The sequence below is a fragment of the Melospiza georgiana genome, chromosome 9 (assembly GCF_028018845.1).
Source record: "Melospiza georgiana isolate bMelGeo1 chromosome 9, bMelGeo1.pri, whole genome shotgun sequence".
In the NCBI taxonomy this organism is placed as follows: domain Eukaryota; kingdom Metazoa; phylum Chordata; class Aves; order Passeriformes; family Passerellidae; genus Melospiza; species Melospiza georgiana.
In genome coordinates, this window is record NC_080438.1 from 2,907,797 (window position 1) to 2,926,118 (window position 18,322).

The window sequence follows — 18,322 nt, forward strand, 5'->3', positions numbered from 1 at the left end:
GCGGGGATGGCGGAGCACGGCCCGGGGAGAGCGGCGGCCGCGGGTGGGTGCGGGCACGGCGCGGGGAAAGCGGGGTGGGAAACGCTCCCGGAGCAGCCCCCAGCCCGGCCTGCGGGGCCGCTCCGAGCGGTTTGCGCCCTTTGAAACGCGGGGTCTGAAAGGCGAGCTGGCAGCTGTACGAATTCCCTTGCGTGGTATGTGGGATGGGGTCAGCTGTGACGCTGTGTTTTAATAAAATTAAGTGGTTAGAGAGCCGTTTTTAAAATTCCAGAATAGTTAGGGTTGAACGGGAGCCCTGGAGATCAGCCCAAGGGCTGATCAGTCCAACCGCCCTGCCAAGGCAGCGTCCCTGATGCATCCGGGTGGATTTGGAATGTTTCCAGAGAGGGAGACTCCACGGCTTTCCAGGGAAGCCTGGTAATGAAAATCAGGATGCTACAACTAGACAAACTAGATTTGTGCTGATATTAATGATACATAAAACTATTTACTCTTATTTCCAGCAGCAGTTCACCTGGCTCTTGGCAAGACATCTGATACTGCACCGGTGAAATACTCTGTCCTGCAACAATACCTACATAAAAGCTTGGCTGTAATAAATTAAGCTTTTAAAAATCGTAATTCCTGAAAATGGATTTTCAGTTTAATTTTGCTGTTGATGAAAATGAGAACAGCGAGGCAGATGCTCACTTCTTGCTGCTGTGCTCTCCAGAACAGAAGCAGGAATCTACAGATAAGAGCAGGGAAAGTGCTGATCTTGCAGCAAAGCCCAGCTCAAAGCTGGCTGCTGCTAAGCACCAGGATGAGGCAGCTTTGAAGAAAAACCTCTGTGTTAAAGCTGCCAAGGAGCACAGCATTCCCCAAGACCTCAACAAAGTATTGGAAAATAAAGTCCTGGAAACAGTATTGGGCCTGTCTCATGTAAAGCTGTCTGTGGTGGAAAGGACGTGTTCAGGTGATGCTGACAGCGAAGGCATCGTGTCCAAAAGTGTTTCTTCTCACTCTGATCTCATCCCAGGAGTCTATGAAGGAGGGCTGAAAATCTGGGAATGCACCTTTGATCTCATGGACTACTTGACTGAGGCTGAGATAGAATTTACCAACAAGACTGTACTGGATCTTGGCTGTGGGGCTGGATTGTTGGGAATTGTTGCTTTACAGGGTGAAGCTGCCAGAGTCCATTTTCAGGACTACAACAGCACAGTCATTGATGAAATAACCTTGCCTAACGTGGTGGCCAACTGTATCAGTGAAGGCAGGAGTGGGAAGGACAGAAAAGCCAGCAATCCTCCTTCAAAGAGGCCCAGGAAAGCAGAGAGCTCACCTGATGTGCTCAGCAGATGCAGATTTTTTTCTGGAGAGTGGTCTCAAGTCAGCCAGCTCCTGTCAAACAGCAAACCCTGTTTGAAGTATGATATAATTCTCACCTCTGAGACCATCTACAACCCTGACTACTACAGTGCTTTGCATGACACACTGGCTCAGCTCCTGGATGCAAATGGCCGTGTGTATTTGGCAAGCAAAGTGCATTATTTTGGGGTTGGTGGTGGTGTCTATCTCTTTGAGAAGTTCGTTGAAGATAAAAATGTGTTTAGAACCAGTTTGGTTAAAACAATTGATCAGGGTCTGCAGAGATGCATTATGGAAATTGCCTTTAAAAATTCCTGTTAAAATTAAACTAATGATCTTCCAAAAAATAACTCAAAAATGTTTTAACCCTCATGTCTCTCTTTGCTTTTTCCTCTGTTATTATGGTTTAAAAAATTAAGGATGGTGGTTGTGGAAATGTTTGACAAATTCTGGTGTTTGACTAGAAGTGAGAGACTTTTCTGGTGTTAACTGTGCATAGAGTTCTGTTTAAAGCAGCATCTGTTTATGATAATTAATTTATACATAAGATTAAGCAAGTCATTGTCTCCAGCCAGGCTTTCACATTCTCTGTCAGCAGCAGAACTGTACATCACAGGAATGACATACATGACATATTGTGGCTGAATGAGGTAAATTTAGCATCCAAAATTAGTGCAAGAGGCTTTTCTCAATCTGCAGCCAGATTCAGGCAGGGACCACACTCCTCTGAGCTCTGCTGCTTTGCCAGCAGAGGGAGTTGTGATTGTATTTATCACTCGTGGGGATCTCAGAAATCCATGAAATATTTCCACGTGCAATGCACACATAACTTATTCAAGCCCTTTAAAGAGTGTAACAATGTCAACTGGTGTAGTCTGTAAATTTTTATATTTAGATTCTGTCATTAATTAAGGCTAAGAAAATTTCAGCAAGGAATTAGAAAAAGCCATGCTGGTTCAGAAGCTGACTTGAAAGAATATTCTACACAAGATAAGTTCCTTCTACCAACCAACAAGCCTACAAATGAAAGACTGGAGGATGATGAACTGAGCTTTAGAGATAATTGGAAAAGGAGATAAACTAAGCTATTACAGGAGTTTAATAGATTGCTGTACTGTTTTAACATGATTTTTCCAGAAATTAATTTCCCCTTTGTCTAAACTTGCTGGGGGTACTACTGAACATCCATCCACACCTCTTCAATCTTTTCACAGTTTGGCAGGACAGAAGCACTCAGAAAAGCCTCAAATACAAGGCACTTCCCTAGGCTGAAGAAATGGGGAATTTCTTCAGTGATGTTGCTGAAGAAATTACTGCAGACAAAGCCCCAAAGAACTACACAACTTGGCCTTGAGCACTCACTGCCACTGGCAATTCAAACAAAACAAAAAAAAAAAAGGAAATCCACTGCATGTTTTGCCCTGGCCAAAACCAGACAGAGAGCTCTTAGCTGCTTTATCATGTGCCCTTGCAGAAATATAAATTTGGAGGCAGTGACCACTGCTGTGAAGTGGATGCAAGGATCTTCAGTGTAGAGCAGAAGGAAACAGTCTGAGAGGATGGAAAGGAACTTAGCACAGCAGTGATCTAAATCACTTTAATTATGCCGTCACGTTTCCATCACTGAAGGGGCCCAAAGTCAATCCCAAGGTTCCTATTTTGAACCTGCTGCTGTTAAGAGAGAGTTGTAAAGGATTTCCTGTACTTCACAGAAGAGCCTTCACTACTGTTTCAGGCTATTTTGAAGGGATGCTTTGGAAACTACTGAATTTAGCCTCTCAGGACAGGAGAGGGAGGAACAAAGTCAGTTTTGCCATGACTGCCACAGCGCTTTGGAATTTTTCTGCATCAGCTCTGAAACTTAGTGATGATAACTGCTGACTACAGACTGAGGAACAAAAAAAAGTTTTAGGTTTGGCAAATCAAGAAGGTACTGTTAACAGCGCTTTTTATTCTTTTTTTCTGCCAAAACAGATGCTGGAAACAAATGGGTTACCATTTGTCATTTTTAAAACTCAATTCTTAGATAAATCATGGCTTGCACTGAATAGGTTCTTCTACATCTGCTAGTCTAGTGCAATTCCAGAGAACCATACCTCAAATAATAAAAAATACTGACCTCTATGACAAAGAATATGGTTAGGAACAAGAATCTCATGTAATTTTGGATGAATAAATTAAGAAAGTACTTAAAATCTTGTATAATATCTCCTCTTGATAACATTCCATTATCAAACTCACCATATTTGGTTTAATTACTGTGCCTTCACTCAGTATTTGGCTCAAACACAGCTGGTTTTTGTGCAAATACAGAATCAGAATTTTTAGGACTTCAAGGGAAGAATGGCAGAGCCACAATCTTATTGTGACTGCACACCTGCAAAACAAATAACCCCCACACAATATAATTAGCTTCCAATTTCAGAATCTGATTATAAAATGGAAGATGCTTTTTCTCAGGTGAAATCAGCACAATTAGGATTTCCATATCTGAGATGAGTTGTGTTGTTAGAATTCAGCAGGTACATGCTGAGAGGAAACAGAATTCAACACTTAGTTTTGTAGGTTGTTGATGTTTTAACTTCAAATTATACTAATTTCCCTTGTTTATGTTAAGGCTGCCACTATCTGAGAAATCCTCACCACCTCAGTAACCAGTGTCCTGCTCCTCTTCACAAACTGGAATAGAAGAAAATAAACTTTTCATTCCTTTGTAACACTTGTATGTATTACTTAATGACCAAGGAAATTAAATTGCCCCAAATGACATTGCACTAAAAAAATAACTGAACTGGGAGGTCCCTCAAAGTTGTTTTTTTTTTTTTTTTTAATGACACATTAAAATCTTTCTTCTATGAAGAAATAAAAGGTAGAGATCAGCTGGTAACTCAGTTTTGATCAGCTCACTCCAAATCATCACTGTTTTTCCTCCCCTCACATTTTGAACACGTCATTACAATAATAAATCCAGTGTAAGTTATGTCTTTCCTGTAACTATTGTAGAGACAAAGATTAAAATCAGTCATTAAATACCTCAGGAAACTAAATTGAAAGGCTTGTTTGTTTTAACACAATTATCCCTAACTGATGACTTCCATCTGAAGACTATTTGCCAGTTTTGGGAAATGAGGCTATTTAAAACTCAAGTCTGTATACTGGCAGCTACAGTTGTTTTACTAAAGCTTAGGGGAAAAAAAAGCCCTTGTTCATGGAACTGGGAAGTGCCCAATTTGCAGGTTACTGATTTGTGTGCTATTCTTGGTTCTAAGGCACTGAAATCAAAATCTTGTTAAGTAAAATCAATCCTGTCACCATTACCACAGTATCTGAAGTGCAGCCAGACAACCAGGAACTCAAAGAGAAGCACAAAGAGCAGATGGAAAAGGAGGCAAGGATGGTGGAGGGGAAAATCCAGGCTGCAAGTGAGGGAATGTGGTGCCAACCAAGAGACCTGGAGCACCAGGTTTAGGACATTCTTCTCTGAGATTATTGGGGTGGAGACCCTGGAACTCCTCTGGTGAGGACTGGACTGAAAGGTTTGAGGATGAGAACAGAAAATTCCTCCCCACAACTGAAACAAAAGCACAGAAGGATCACAACTGTAAGAGGGGGAGTAACAGCAGGATTTTTGGTGATGGAAACTGGCCTGAAGTGTCTCAGATTCCCTGGTTTGTACTGTTAGAATCACTTGCATGCTGAAAAGAAAAGATACTGCTGGGTAAGTGCAGTAGGAACCACAGAAAAGGGAAGAATACACCAATCATCTAGAATATATCATCATCCAGAATTACCTCTGGAAGTCAGCAAGCCTTCAAGACAGCAAGTCAATAAATCCACAAATTAAATGAAAAGTATCATGAAACAAAAAGCATGAAAACTAACAAGTAAATTTACAACAAACAAAAGGCAACATCCTGTCACAACAAGAGGGTGATGTTTGCTAATTCAGGCACTTGTCCAGGTGTACTGAGGAGGTAGTTTAAAATAATTACTGCTAAGAAAATAAAAAGAAAAAAGCATTATTAAATTCACACAAATCAAAGCAGTCCAGGGGAATCAGAATGAAAGAAGCAAAAGTTTTACATTGCCACCAGTCTGCTCTAGGGAGGGTTCTTACAGGAAAATCAAATATTTTGACTATTACTTCTGCAGAATACTAGATTTTAAAATCATTGAGTAAATCAAAGATTTGGATCATTGAAGAACTGTAACAGTCAACTGCACCCTCCACAACAATTTTTTTTAAAAAATAGGATAGTGGGTAAGAAAGATGAAAAGCCTAAAGAGTAATAGAAAAACAAATTGAAAACACTGAAGACCAGTGAACAGGTTTGGCCCAGTGGTGTTTGAAGTATCCTGCAATAGATCAGTGAAATGGGACTGGATGAAAACAAATTAGAGGTAAGGTGGTGTGGGGGTGTTTAACTAAAGGGCACATCAAAAGGACAGGAAAAAGGGTTAGAACTCCAGATTCTGCACAATGATATAAAAAATAAGATACATCTGAGGATTGTATTACAAACTATGGCAGAGTCCACTCACTCCAGATTGATGGTTACACACATAGAACACACATTCAATTTTATTTATCAAAGTGCAGCTCACAGTTACCAGGTTGGAACTGCTCTGTCACAAGTTTATTTCTTGTCATCTGACCATGTAATTTCATAATCTGTATATTCTTTCTTCAGTATCTCTACAGTGACTGAGTGATCTGCTTTTCCATAGCCCTGCAAGACAGAACAAATTGCAAATTAAGTCTTCAGAACCATTCAGTTCTTATCAGCACAAAATTGTTCACATGCAAATCAAAAGTTGTAAAATAGATACTCTTGTAGTATTATGTTTTATTTTTCTGTTATCCTCTCCACTTCCCTCCTCCCCAAACTGAAGTTCCAGAAAATAAATGAGGTAGAGTCACATATAAAATGCATTTTTTACACAATTTCTCCAGCAGAAAGTTTGCTTTAAAATGTTCCCAACCCATCAGGCAGTGTATTTATGGAATGTTGCTTTAAACCACAGAGATTGCATTGACCCACTTTAATGTGTGAGCATACAAACAACTGATTTGGCTCAGCTGAAGGGAAAGGGAATAAGCAAACAAGTGTGAGCATTTGAGCACTACTCTGGCCACTAAAGAAATCACAGCCTTCATGTTTTATTTATTTCCCATCCTGCCTCAGCTGATAATAGCACAATTTTAAGTATCTGTGCTCTTCAGCCATTGCAACTCCCAGGTAAGGTCAGATGGCCCACGTGGTTTTTAGCCCTTTAGATTTTAGATTTAAAAATCTAAAATTTAAGATTTAAAAATCACTGGTCAGAGTGTTACTGTTTCACTGAAATTTAAGGCAGTTGTGGTGAAAGTGGCCTTTCCATTATTGTCTTACATGATCAGAGTTATCTGGATTTCTTATTTCAGAACTACACATAACAACAGTGCAGTACACAGATAGAAATCTCTGATTTACAGGTTGTTTTTCCCCCATAACATTTCACATGAAAGTTTACTTAGAATACTGAAAAAAAGAGTCCAAGGTTGTATTATCAAACAAAACATACTCTTATTCATCAGTGACAGCCCCAAAGAGGAACAGCTTAAATAAACAAGCATTTAAACTGAAAAGGTCAAAGTTGATGCATTATGAAATGCAAGCTTTTCAAAAATAACAGATAATACAGTTATGTCAGTTGGAAAGCAACAGATCCACGGCTCACTCTTGCCTTGGCAACCACTTTGAAGACCTCATCCAGCCTTAAAAATAGCAGCACAGCTCCAGAAGAAGTTAGGAACTATTTCTCTGGTTTCAATAAAACACCAAGGTACTTCTGTTTTAGAGTCTGACACCAAACCTTCAAGTCAAAAGAAGCATTAAACCAATAAAATTAATATTTTAACTTCTGACCTGGGACTGAGGTGATCTGAGCCTCAGGGTCTCCACCTGACAGAAGCCCTGATGGCAACAAAATTCTGCTTTTACCTGATGCTCCTCTGTGAGCATCAAGGCACCAAAAGCAGAGGATAGAGTCTGTATCTCAGACTGCAAGAGTTGACCACTGCCTCTAACACTTAATTTGGCAGCTAGATTAATAATACAGCTCTCCTGCCTTAAAACCATTGTTTTTCTAATTTAACTCACAAGTGAGCCAGGTAAGTTTTCCAGTTAACGTTTGAAATGTGATGTAAATTGCCAACACTCGTCATGCTATTAACTAAAAATCCCACAGCATCAGAGACAGAAGCATTTGAAGAAAAATGAGAGATGCACTTACTGTTGAGAGCCCAAATACCCTGATTTTCTTGTCTTTGCTGTTATGTTCAATTTTCCCTCCTCCAAGGCATTTACATTCATATCCCAGCTTTTCCATCTCAGGATTTACTTTTTCAAATATATGATCTGCACAAGAAGAATGGTGAGAGACATTAGAACAGGAACTAGGCATTACATAGTCTAGAATTCATTTTTGGCTACTTTCTTATTTCACCTATGAAGCAGGGAGGTTTCTCTTCAGAGGCACAGAAAAGCTGCAGTTAAAGCCATTTAGTTTGTTATTTAGTATATTGTTCTCCAAAAGTAAGGTGATTTTGTCAGGAAAATTAATCCACTAATACCAGAGGTTTATGTTCACAAAGGATACAGAGGAATCCTGTAACTTTATTTGAATGAAGGGAGAGGTCATGGGCACTTCCCGTGGGGTCTCTCAAATTGTTAGAAGACACAATCTCCTTTTTATTATCATTTTTTCTCTTCTCTCTTTCCCTTGAAAGGTACAGACTTCCCCAGCCACCTAATAGACCCCATTTCTAATGTGTACCTCCCACCTTTTTTCTTTCTCCTTTTGTCTCTGTTCTTTTTCTGCACATCCAGGGATTTAACACAGTCTTGAGCAAGTCTGTGTCAATTAGTGGAATTCCATGGGAATTTATGGTTCCCCCTCCATTGCTTCTTTCACCTCTCAGTATTTGCCCTTATCTACCCTCAGGCCCGCGGTTTGCAAAGACACCTCCTCATTCCCTTCAAATGGGCTCCGAAACAGCACATGACAGATACATAGCCCCAAATTTTCCTATCATCCGGGGGACGCAGAAAGTGGAGAAAAGGGAATTTTTGAGCTGTTTAGGGCAGGGCTCCCCCTCCGCCTCAAACCCGCCGGGGTCCGGCGGCCGCGTCCCACCGCCGGTGGGGCCCCGCTGCGGCCGCTGCCCGCCCAGCCCCGCGGGCTGTCACGCACTGTGGAACTCGGCCGCCTTGGTGCCGCGGACGATGTCCCGCTGCTCGCCGCCGCCCGGGCGCTGCAGGCGCACCAGGATGTACTTGAAGGTGCCCTCAGGGTCGATCTCCACGTCCCGCACGGCCGCCATGGCGCTGCCGCCGTGAGGGCGGGAAGGCGCGGGGCGGGGCGGGCGCCATGGCGGCCGTGAGGCGGGACGGGCTGTGGGCGGCCCACCCTGAGGGGACGGGCGGCAGCGGCTGTGGGCGCCTTCAGGTGCCCGCCGATAAAAACGAGCCGAGTTCCGTCGTTATGTCAAATTGCAAAGTTGTACTTCTACAGATCGCTTTTGTGTAGGCACGTACAACCTTAAAAATAGCAGCACAGCATCTGCCTAAAAAGAAATAAATTACTGTTTCTCTGTTTTCAATGAAACGCCAAGGTGGTTCTGTTACGGTCTGACAACAAATCCCCAAGTCAAGAGAAGCATTAAAGCAATATAATTAATGTTTTAACCTGAGACTGAGGTCCTCTGAGCCTCAGGGTCTCCACCTGACAAAACCCTTCATGGCAATAAAACTCTGCTTTTACCTGATGCTCCTTGTGAAAAATGCATGTATTTTATGATTGGCTTTTTGCAAATATTAAAATGAATATTATATGCGTTGTGTTAGGAAGTAATGCTGTATTAATTCTCTTAAGCAGTGTGTTAAATATAGTTTTAGGTTATGACAAAATGTTAAAATAGAAACTGTGCTATGTAGGATCCTTTCTTTAAAGAAAGGACTCACAGTGAGATAGCGGCCACAGGACACCTAAATCTTAGAGAAAAAGAATTTATTGCTCCATTATCAGAAGAAATGAACTTCTTCCGGCCTCAAAGGCGATGTTAGGATTCAGAGGAAGAAGATGACACTGACCAGGCAGAATCCTGTGTTTGAATGGAATTTATGCATCATGGATGAGGTGTATGAATATGCAACAGGTTATTGTTTTTAAGGGTTAATCCTCTGTTAACGTGGGTCCTTTTTCAGGCTTATTTTACCCAGAAAGAGGTACCCGGACGTCTGTAACTTTCTATTGTCTCATATTGTCCTAATTCAAATTGTCCAAATTATTATGACTCTAACTGTATTACTATTTTTACAACCATTTTATTACTATTAAACTATTAAAATTTTAAAAGCAAGTGATTGGTGTTTTTCACACTACATCCAGCTTTAAAAATAGCAGCACAGCATCTGCCTAAAAAGAAGTAAATAGCCATTTCTCTGGTTTCAATAAAACACTAAGGTGGTTCTGTTACAGAGTCTGACAACAAATCCCCAAGTCAAGAGAAGCATTAAACTAATATAATTAATATTTTTAACTTCTGACCTGGGACTGGGGTCATCTGAGCCTCAGCGTCTCCACCTGACAAAACCTCTCATGCAATAAAACTCTGCTTTTACCTGAGCTCCTCTGTGATCATCAAGGCACCAAAAGCAGAGAAATGAAGTATTTTGCATGAACTTGTGAAAAACGGCAATCACTTGTTTTCAAAATTTTAAAAGTTAATAGTAATAAAATGGTCATAAAAATAGTAATACAGTTAGAGTAATAATAATTTGGACAATTTGAATTAGGACAATATGAGACAATAGAAACAAAGCATTATGGATGTCCGGGTACCTTTTTCTGGGCAAAATAATCCTGAAAAAGGACCCACGTTAACAGAGGATTAACCCTTAAAAACAACAGCCTGTTGCATATTCATACACGATGCATAAAGTCCATTCAAACACAGGATTCTGTCTGGTCAGTGTCAGCTTCTTCCTCTGAATCCTGACGGCGTCTTCAGGGCTGAGCGAGGCAGGAAGAAGTTCATTTCTTCTGATAATGCAGCAATAAATTCTCTTTCTCTGAAAGATTCAGGTGTCCTGTGGCTGCTATCTCACTGCAAGTCCTTTTTTTAGAAAAAAAAGTACCCTACATAGCATAGTTTGTATTTTAAAATTTTGTTATAGCTTAAAACTATATTTAACACACTGCTTAAGGGAATTAATATAGCATAACTTTCTAACACAACACATATAATATTCATTTTAATATTTGCGAAAAGCCAATCATAAAATACGCATTTTTCACAAAGTGGTTACTCCAAAATCAGGTAAATTTCAGATTTTAAAGACTAGATTTTTTTTTTTAAACTTCGAAACATCAGGCACTTCCACATAACTACATTTTGTTACATTGTAGATCACTTCTAACTAAATTATTTTATTCTTTTCATGCATGCAAATAGTTAAGTTATTGTTGAAATTAATTTCTCCATCAACAATAGCTTTAAAATCTAAAACTAGTGCTTGAATACTTTCTCTAAATACACAAATGCTATATAATTTAAAATATAATGAAATCATCAGTAAAACAGAGGAGAACATATAATCTAAATTTAGTATTTAGAGATATTACAAAGATAAATGTCAATTAGGGGCTAGTTAGACTATTTTGTTATTAGACTGCTGGTTAATTAGACAATTATTGGTTACTTTACAATTATAGCTGCTTCCTAAGCTACTTTATTCATTGTGATAAAGGTTAATTTAAAAAATTCAAGCATTTTGTTATTTCAGAAACTGTTGTTAGTTACCTTGTTTCTGCACCGAGCAACAACAAATCTGGAAAGGGAAAAAAGAAAAAAATGCCCAGAGCCCTGGGGAGTTGAACCCTTACTAACTAAATTTTAGAGGGATGAAAAGGTGTGAAGGACTTTAAGTAGAAACCAAGCTCCTGCCTCAGCTGTTTGGGATTTTCAAGGCAGGCAGAGAAAGTGATAAAATCAGTGCCTAGTTAGGATAATGAGGCTTAGAGAGTCTTGTGGAGTTGAGGTGGTTGTTTAAGCTTGCTTTATCTGGCCCTAAAGGCTTGTAGGATTAGTGTTTTAAGTTTGTTTCCAGTAATCTTGGAAGGTCTGGCTTGGTTGTGGTTGGTTACTTTGTTTACCAATCACCCCTAACATCTCATGTTCTGATTTATCCTGTACTAACACAGCTTATGGAACTTGTTTTGTTTGCACAAAATCTCTTTTTTCTTTTTCACTGGAATGATTTCCTTCATTTCCTCCAGCGCAGAAATCTGTTGCGTGGCTGTGAAAACTTTTATTGCCCCATTTCAGTTATGATGCACGAAAGGAACTAGCAACAAACAATAGTGGTGAGGATGGCAAAGGAAATACTTGTGGCATACCTCAGAAGCTAAACTTGAAAGGAATTTGCTCTCAACAAGGAGGACAGGCATCAGGCTTCACCCTACATGGTGATTTAGTAATAATCCCGGCAGAGCTTTGTCCATTTCTCTTGAGTGCTTCACCCTTCCCAAGCACCCATCTTGTCCAAGAGTAGTTTCCTATGCCATGCCCAAGCACAGGAGCTTCCTCTTGGCTTTCAGGCCATTTTTAGAGGAAAATTCCCCGCTGCTGGTGGGAATTGTTGGTGCGTCACTTTGTGGGCCTCAGGGGTGCAGAGAGGATGGCACGGGGTGACAGGGGTCCTCAGCCAGACACAGCCTGTCTCCAGCGAAACTGCACACAGGGACTTTCCTTTTGTCCTGGCCTTGGCACTGCTTTCTGAAAAAATTGAGAGGTTTTTTATTTATTTGGTCAAGGGACATCTTGTCTCTTTGCAGAGGAGTCCTAAAAACAATTGTTTGGGTCTTGTTTTGCATTGCGGTTTGCAGGATTTGGATTTCACCCAAATGAATAAAATTGCTCTGTTCATGTCCTTTCTATCATCAGATCCTGTAAACCAGGAATACCCTAATGCCAAAACATCTTCATTTTTTTAGCAATTTAAACTCTAAATGGCAAGTGACTAGAAAAGCTATATTATTATTTTGCAAAGCTCTTAACTACACACTGTGCTGCAGTGAAACTCAACATGAGATTGTCTCAAGCCATTGGATCAATCCAGGCTACTAAAATCAGGAAAGGGGAAGCAATCACTTTGAATTCCAGGTGTATAAATTTCTCTTTTTATTGAGCTCTCTGACAGAGAGCACAAGATGTAAGGATACATTTAGCCCATGCTTGTATTACAGGAAAATATTAAGGAAAGGCTTTTGAAGTAGGTGCTTTCCATCCCATGTAACCCTCACACAACAGAGAAAGAAAAATGAAGGCTGATGTTTAGCTGTACTTGCAAATTTATTTTTTATTCCAGAGCATGAGTAACCCTGGGATTGATTAGATTGATCATAATACACTTGTACAAAGGAAATGCACTGTTCTAAATTCTGCCATGGACATCAAAGATCACAAGTCTTCTTTGCTGTTTGGCCCATTCAATTTAATAGGATTTAATAAAGATTCTTCTTCTACAGCTGTTGATTAGCAGCTCCTCAGATTAGCAAAGAGGCCAGAACAAATGCAGGTTAATAACATTATCTCTCTTGGGATTAACATCTTTGGCATCTGTGACAGGCCTTTTCTGGACCCCTCATATCTTGCTGACATAAATAATGATCCCTTTGAGAAACTGAACAAGATCTGGGGGAAACCAAGTTTTGTTCTGCTCCTCATAGAAGGCAGTTTTATAACCCCATTGTTCTGCTGGCTAAAAACCCCTGTGACCGTGTTCACAGGGGTCTGAGGATGAGGGAAGAGACAAGGATCTGACTCCATGTTTCAGAAGGCTTGATTTATTATTTTATTATATATATTGTATTAAAACTGTACTAAAAGAACAGAAGAAAGGATTTCATCAGAAGGCTGGCTAAGAATAGAAGAGGAAAGAATGATAACAAAGGTTTGTGGCTCGGCTCTCTGTCTGAGCCAGCTGACTGTGATTGGCCATTAATTACAAACAACGAACATGGGGCAATCACAGATGCACCTGTTGCATTCCACAGCAGCAGATAATCAATGTTTTTGTTCCTGAGGCCTCTAAGCTTCTCAGGAGGAAAAGTCCTAAGGAAAGGATTTTTCATAAAAGATGTTTGTGACATACCCCCTCTAATTTCTGGTCTATGTTTACTCACAAAAGGGTTTTTTATCCATTTGGGGTTTTTTGTACCAGCTGTATCTGTCCATAACCAGAAAACTTCTGAGCACCTTCTTTACTTTTCTGAGACTTCCTTGCTGCTTCCTCTTCCCCAAACACAAATGTTTAATAGGCTTCTGGAGAGGTATTTCTTCAGAAGGGATCTCATGCCATGTATCCATTCCTTGAAAACCTGGGCTGTCCTACCAGGAGGTGTCCTTCCCCTGGCTCTCCTTCTGAGTGACCATAAATATCTCCAGCCTGTCAGAGGGTTGTTAATGTTTGAAGTGAGAGAACAGGACATGCCCAGAATCCCCTTGTTCAATGAAACAACTTTCTAGGTTTGTTTCCAGGGCTCTGCTGTCCTTTGGTTGTCCTTCCCTGCTCTCCATATGTTGGGGGCACGATGGAAGCAGTGAGCAGGTGATGGTTCCTGAGGCCCAGCTGTTCCTTTGTGCTCTGCAGAGACAAACAGTGTGAATGAGCTGTTTAATTGATCACAGTTCATTCATGTGGGATATGTGACATGCTGAATATCAGGATGGGCCTTTCGGCTACCTTTCTTCAAGATAAGCTCACACATTTGCATTCTTGGTGATACGAGGGGTTTTTTGATTGGTAGATTTAGGGCTGGAGGCATTCAGCAGGGAAATCATGCCCTTGTTTTGTCATGGTATTGGGATGGCAGCTCCTAAGAAAAAATCAGAATGAAGAAAATGGATGGGGAGTGTAAAGGTATGAAGTCTTACTAGCATAATTCTGGATATAAATTGAAGTTGTGCCCTTTGACTTAACCTTTAGATATACCTTTGTCTGTCTTTGACTCTAGAGGATATAGAGCACCTGCACTCCTAATTTACTTATCTTCAGGTGGGATTTATGGAAAGATCCATAAATCTGGATCTTTCACTTTATTTTGAGACTAGGGTAGCTTCCCCACTGTATTTGTGTACCCCCATTGTGGGGATTTAGATTAACTGCCTGAAGTAAGAATGTTTTATGCCAGCCCAGTATTATTTTATAGCTGCTAAATGGCAATTCCTTCTCTTCCTGCTGATACAATATCTGTTGTGAAAGTGATATTATTTCAAATAACCAGACTCTGCTACTGATTTCCATCATGTGGCTGCAAATGATGGGTAAATGCCTGTTGATAAGGAGAGGAAAAAACCAAACTGAGTATGCTCCAGGAAGGATAAATACAGAATCACAGAATCAATCATTTGTTTGGAAAAGCCTTATAAGATCAGAATCCAAACAGAAACCTAACACTTCCAAACTGACCACTAAACCATGTGCCTAAACACCCAAATATCTCCATCAGTTCCCTGGGTAGGCTGTTCCAGTGTTTGACAACCCTTAATTAACATTTAAGGATTATTAACAGGGTCTGTTGGGTGGGGTGCACGCTCAGCACTTGAGAAAATCCACTTTGTGCATCTCTTCTTCGGCTCAAATATAAAACTGCAACAATTTCAGGATAGGTGACAGGTCATCCTTCCTGATGAGTCAAGAAATCTAAAAGTGTTGGAAGTGCAAAATCTTTGTTGGAAAAGTTAAAGTATTGTTTTCAGGCCCTGGAAATAAGGGAAGTCCTAATTTTTTTGGTAGCAGTTAACTGGAACTTTAAAAGGCTTTGTGGCGCCAGTTTGTTTGGGGGTTTTTTGTGGGAAGTGATAAAATTAAGTAATTTAACATCATTGCTTTCAAAGTTAGTGATGAGTTCTTAGTTCTTGAAACAACAGTTATATGCAGCAATTAAAGTAGACTTCACCAATAATTCTGTGTTTAAAATGCCTGTCCTAAAAAGTAATTATTTATTCTGCTGATGGAAATAAATTTCTTTCTCTGAATAATTCATAGATGGTATGGTTGTGGCAAAAAAAAAAAAAAAAATCCTGAAAGAGTCCTTAATTCAAGGACTCTTGAATTCAAGAAGAACAGAATTCAACTTCTGTTCTCTCGTGGTCTGTTGACTGAGAAAAGTCAAAAGTGGTATAAATGATACACTTTGATGGCTGTTCTTGGGTCAGGTTTTACTTCTCGGTGCTGTGCTTGTTCCTTGTGCTTTGGTCTTCTGCCTTGAAGATTTCAGATACCCCATGGCAAGTTCTCATTCCACAGAATTCCATTAATTTTGGTGATGGACCTTTCACGGCTGTTATATTTGTTATAATGAATGCTGTGTTTAATGATTTAATAATTGCTCTTGAATACTGCTGTAGTTAAGGACTCAAACATGTTAAATATTGTGTCCATTGATGTATAAAAATGAAGTTGAACTTGAGCACTGAAGAGAACAGACCTGAAGCTTGGAATCCATAAACCCGTGGTGAAATGCATTAGTAAGGAAGTGAAGTTGCTGCATTTTCTTCCTTTTTTTGCAGCTTCTTCCTCCTGATACAGCAAATGAGGACTGGTGGGTCATGTCAGCCATCCAGTGCTGCTGATAAGCTCACATGCTCTCTGATAAGTCAACACAATATTTTAATGGAACAGAGCTAGGCAGAAGCTCTGCAAAGATCTGCAAAACAAAAACTGTATCTCATGATGGCCACTTTTATGCGTTATATACTTATGGTTTCTATCTGTATTCTTTCTATCTGTTTCTATTCTGTCTATATATATAAAAATAGAATTATATTATATACATTATTATTATATTATAATATATATTATATTTTATTATATATGTTATTATTATATATATCATTATATAAAATATGTTATTATATATGCTATATAGTCTATATAGTATTACATATAATGTATATTATATTATAATATAATTTTATAATATAATATAGTATTATATTATATTATATTATATTATATTATATTATATTATATTATATTATATTATATTATATTATATTATATTATATTATATTATATTATATTATATTATATCAATGTATTATTATATATTGTAGTATATTATTATTACTATAGTATATTATAATATACTGTAGTATATTAACAATATACTACAGTAGTACTAATAGTATAATAGTAATAATAACAATAATATACTGTAGTATATTATTATTATAGTATATCATAATTTATCATATTATATATATATTCTATTCTATTTCTATCTATTTCTGTCTCTATTCTTTCTATCTGTACATGAAGGGTGACAAGGCTCCAAGAGCTTCTGTGCCACAATTTCCAGCAGTGGAATTAGAAAGAATCAAGTTCTGCATGGGATCAGTTCCACTTGCAGGCAGCCAGTGTGTGGTGTTAAGGCCATCCCTGCTTTTATCTTAACTCGAGGTGTGATTTGTTGTTTCCTCTGCTTTTTGGTTCTCGTTTCATGTCTCAATGCTCTGAATCACACCTGGACAGTGCAAGTGACCCCCCAGCCCCAGGTTAGATTCTTCAGTGTGTATTTTTGCCTGTTTGGAGGAAATTGAGCGCCATGAGTCACATCAGAATTCCCGAAAAGAGAAGTGGAGATAAGATTTTCTGACTCCTGGGGTTCCACTCCAGACAGAGTGGAGACTGCCTCAGGCAGCCTTGAGAAATTCCAGCGCCTTTGGAGCGCTTGCATTGCCTGCCTTATTCACACTTAGTCACACACAGAGGCTGAGGGATGAGTATGTTTTCAGAAATTATCTTTTCTTCCCATCTGGACCTCAGGGAAAACTTGTGATTTAAACCCTTTGTCTCTTAATTTCTAAAAAATTAAGTGTTGCAAGCTCCTCTCCAAACAGGAAACACCTTCACTACTGGCACCAGAACTCCTTTCCCCCCCTCCAGGCTGCCTAAATCTCTTACTTTGCCTCTCATAGTATTACTGTGGGTGAGGCTGGAGGTTTTTCCACTATTTCAAAATTTCAAGTGGTTCTATGACTCTTTGCCATGGGATAAATGTCCATTATACAAAGCACTTTGAAATAAATACCTATTAAATGTTTTAATTTAGGAATGACAAAAATATCTTCTAGGAGAGATGGAACTGGAGTACTCAGAGACACTTACAGGTATATTTTTATCTGTTGATAGGTAAATGCAGATGCAATCTTGTAGATAAAGAACCAGTCTTTAAAAAACACATGGGAAATTAATCTCTGTCTTTTTCTGCATGTACAAATGTATATCTATATACTCTGTTTACCTGGGATACCACCACATTCTCTGTTTGTCTTGAATTTCTGATTTCTTCAAGTCCAACAGAGCTTTAGATAAAATTAAATAATTTTTCACTGCATTAAATTTTCTTGAGATACTGAAAAAATGGTTCTCAAACCAAAATTTACAAATTTCCAGCAGAAAGGCAGACTCTACAAAACCCATGTTTTAGCAATTCATGGCCCCTTTGAAAAAAATTCAATTAAAACTTTGTCCCTATAAATCAATCCACCCCTACTTGTTATGCACCAAGTGGATGTGAAACATTGTTGATCATGTGCCTGCTAAATTCTCTAAAACACCTTTTGGGTTTTAGAAGATTGCAAAGATTTCTTTCTTTCTTTGTAAGTAGAATATAAAGATTTCTTTCCTCCAGCACCCTTTTTTTTACAGTGGGGTGGGAATAAAACAGTTCTCTTGGACAGAACTGTTTGAAAATCTGCCCTTTGAGTTCTGATTCCATCCCTTGTGTGCTCATTTAATGGTGATTTCAGCTAAGCATTGTTTCACTTGTTTCCTCATAAGAATGTCTCAGGGGATGATATTAAAAATCTTAATTATTACAAACCCCAGTGCACCATTGTTTCTTTATTACTGACACA

The 18,322-nt window shown here is 39.1% G+C and overlaps 2 protein-coding genes across 3 annotated transcripts; one reads left to right on the forward strand and one right to left on the reverse strand.

Moving 5' to 3' along the window:
- Window positions 1–1,722, forward strand: METTL18 (methyltransferase 18, RPL3 N3(tau)-histidine). 2 transcript variants are annotated; one of them, XM_058030688.1, is made up of 2 exons: window positions 1–43; window positions 507–1,722. In XM_058030688.1, the coding sequence occupies exon 2, from the start codon at window positions 631–633 to the stop codon at window positions 1,669–1,671; it is 1,041 nt and encodes a 346-aa protein (XP_057886671.1). In that variant the 5' UTR covers window positions 1–43; window positions 507–630; the 3' UTR covers window positions 1,672–1,722. The 2 variants fall into 2 exon arrangements, with proteins under 2 accessions (XP_057886671.1, XP_057886672.1); XM_058030689.1 differs by lacking the exon at window positions 1–43 and adding an exon at window positions 402–417.
- A 4,176-nt stretch (window positions 1,723–5,898) lies between these two features.
- On the reverse strand, window positions 5,899–8,765 carry LOC131087214 (14 kDa phosphohistidine phosphatase-like). The gene is made up of 3 exons (XM_058030691.1): window positions 8,587–8,765; window positions 7,627–7,751; window positions 5,899–6,080 (listed from the first exon to the last, which is right to left on the reverse strand). Exons 1-3 carry the CDS (start codon window positions 8,714–8,716, stop codon window positions 5,988–5,990), a joined length of 348 nt encoding a protein of 115 aa, XP_057886674.1. The 5' UTR covers window positions 8,717–8,765; the 3' UTR covers window positions 5,899–5,987.
- Between the last annotated feature and the right edge of the window lie 9,557 nt (window positions 8,766–18,322).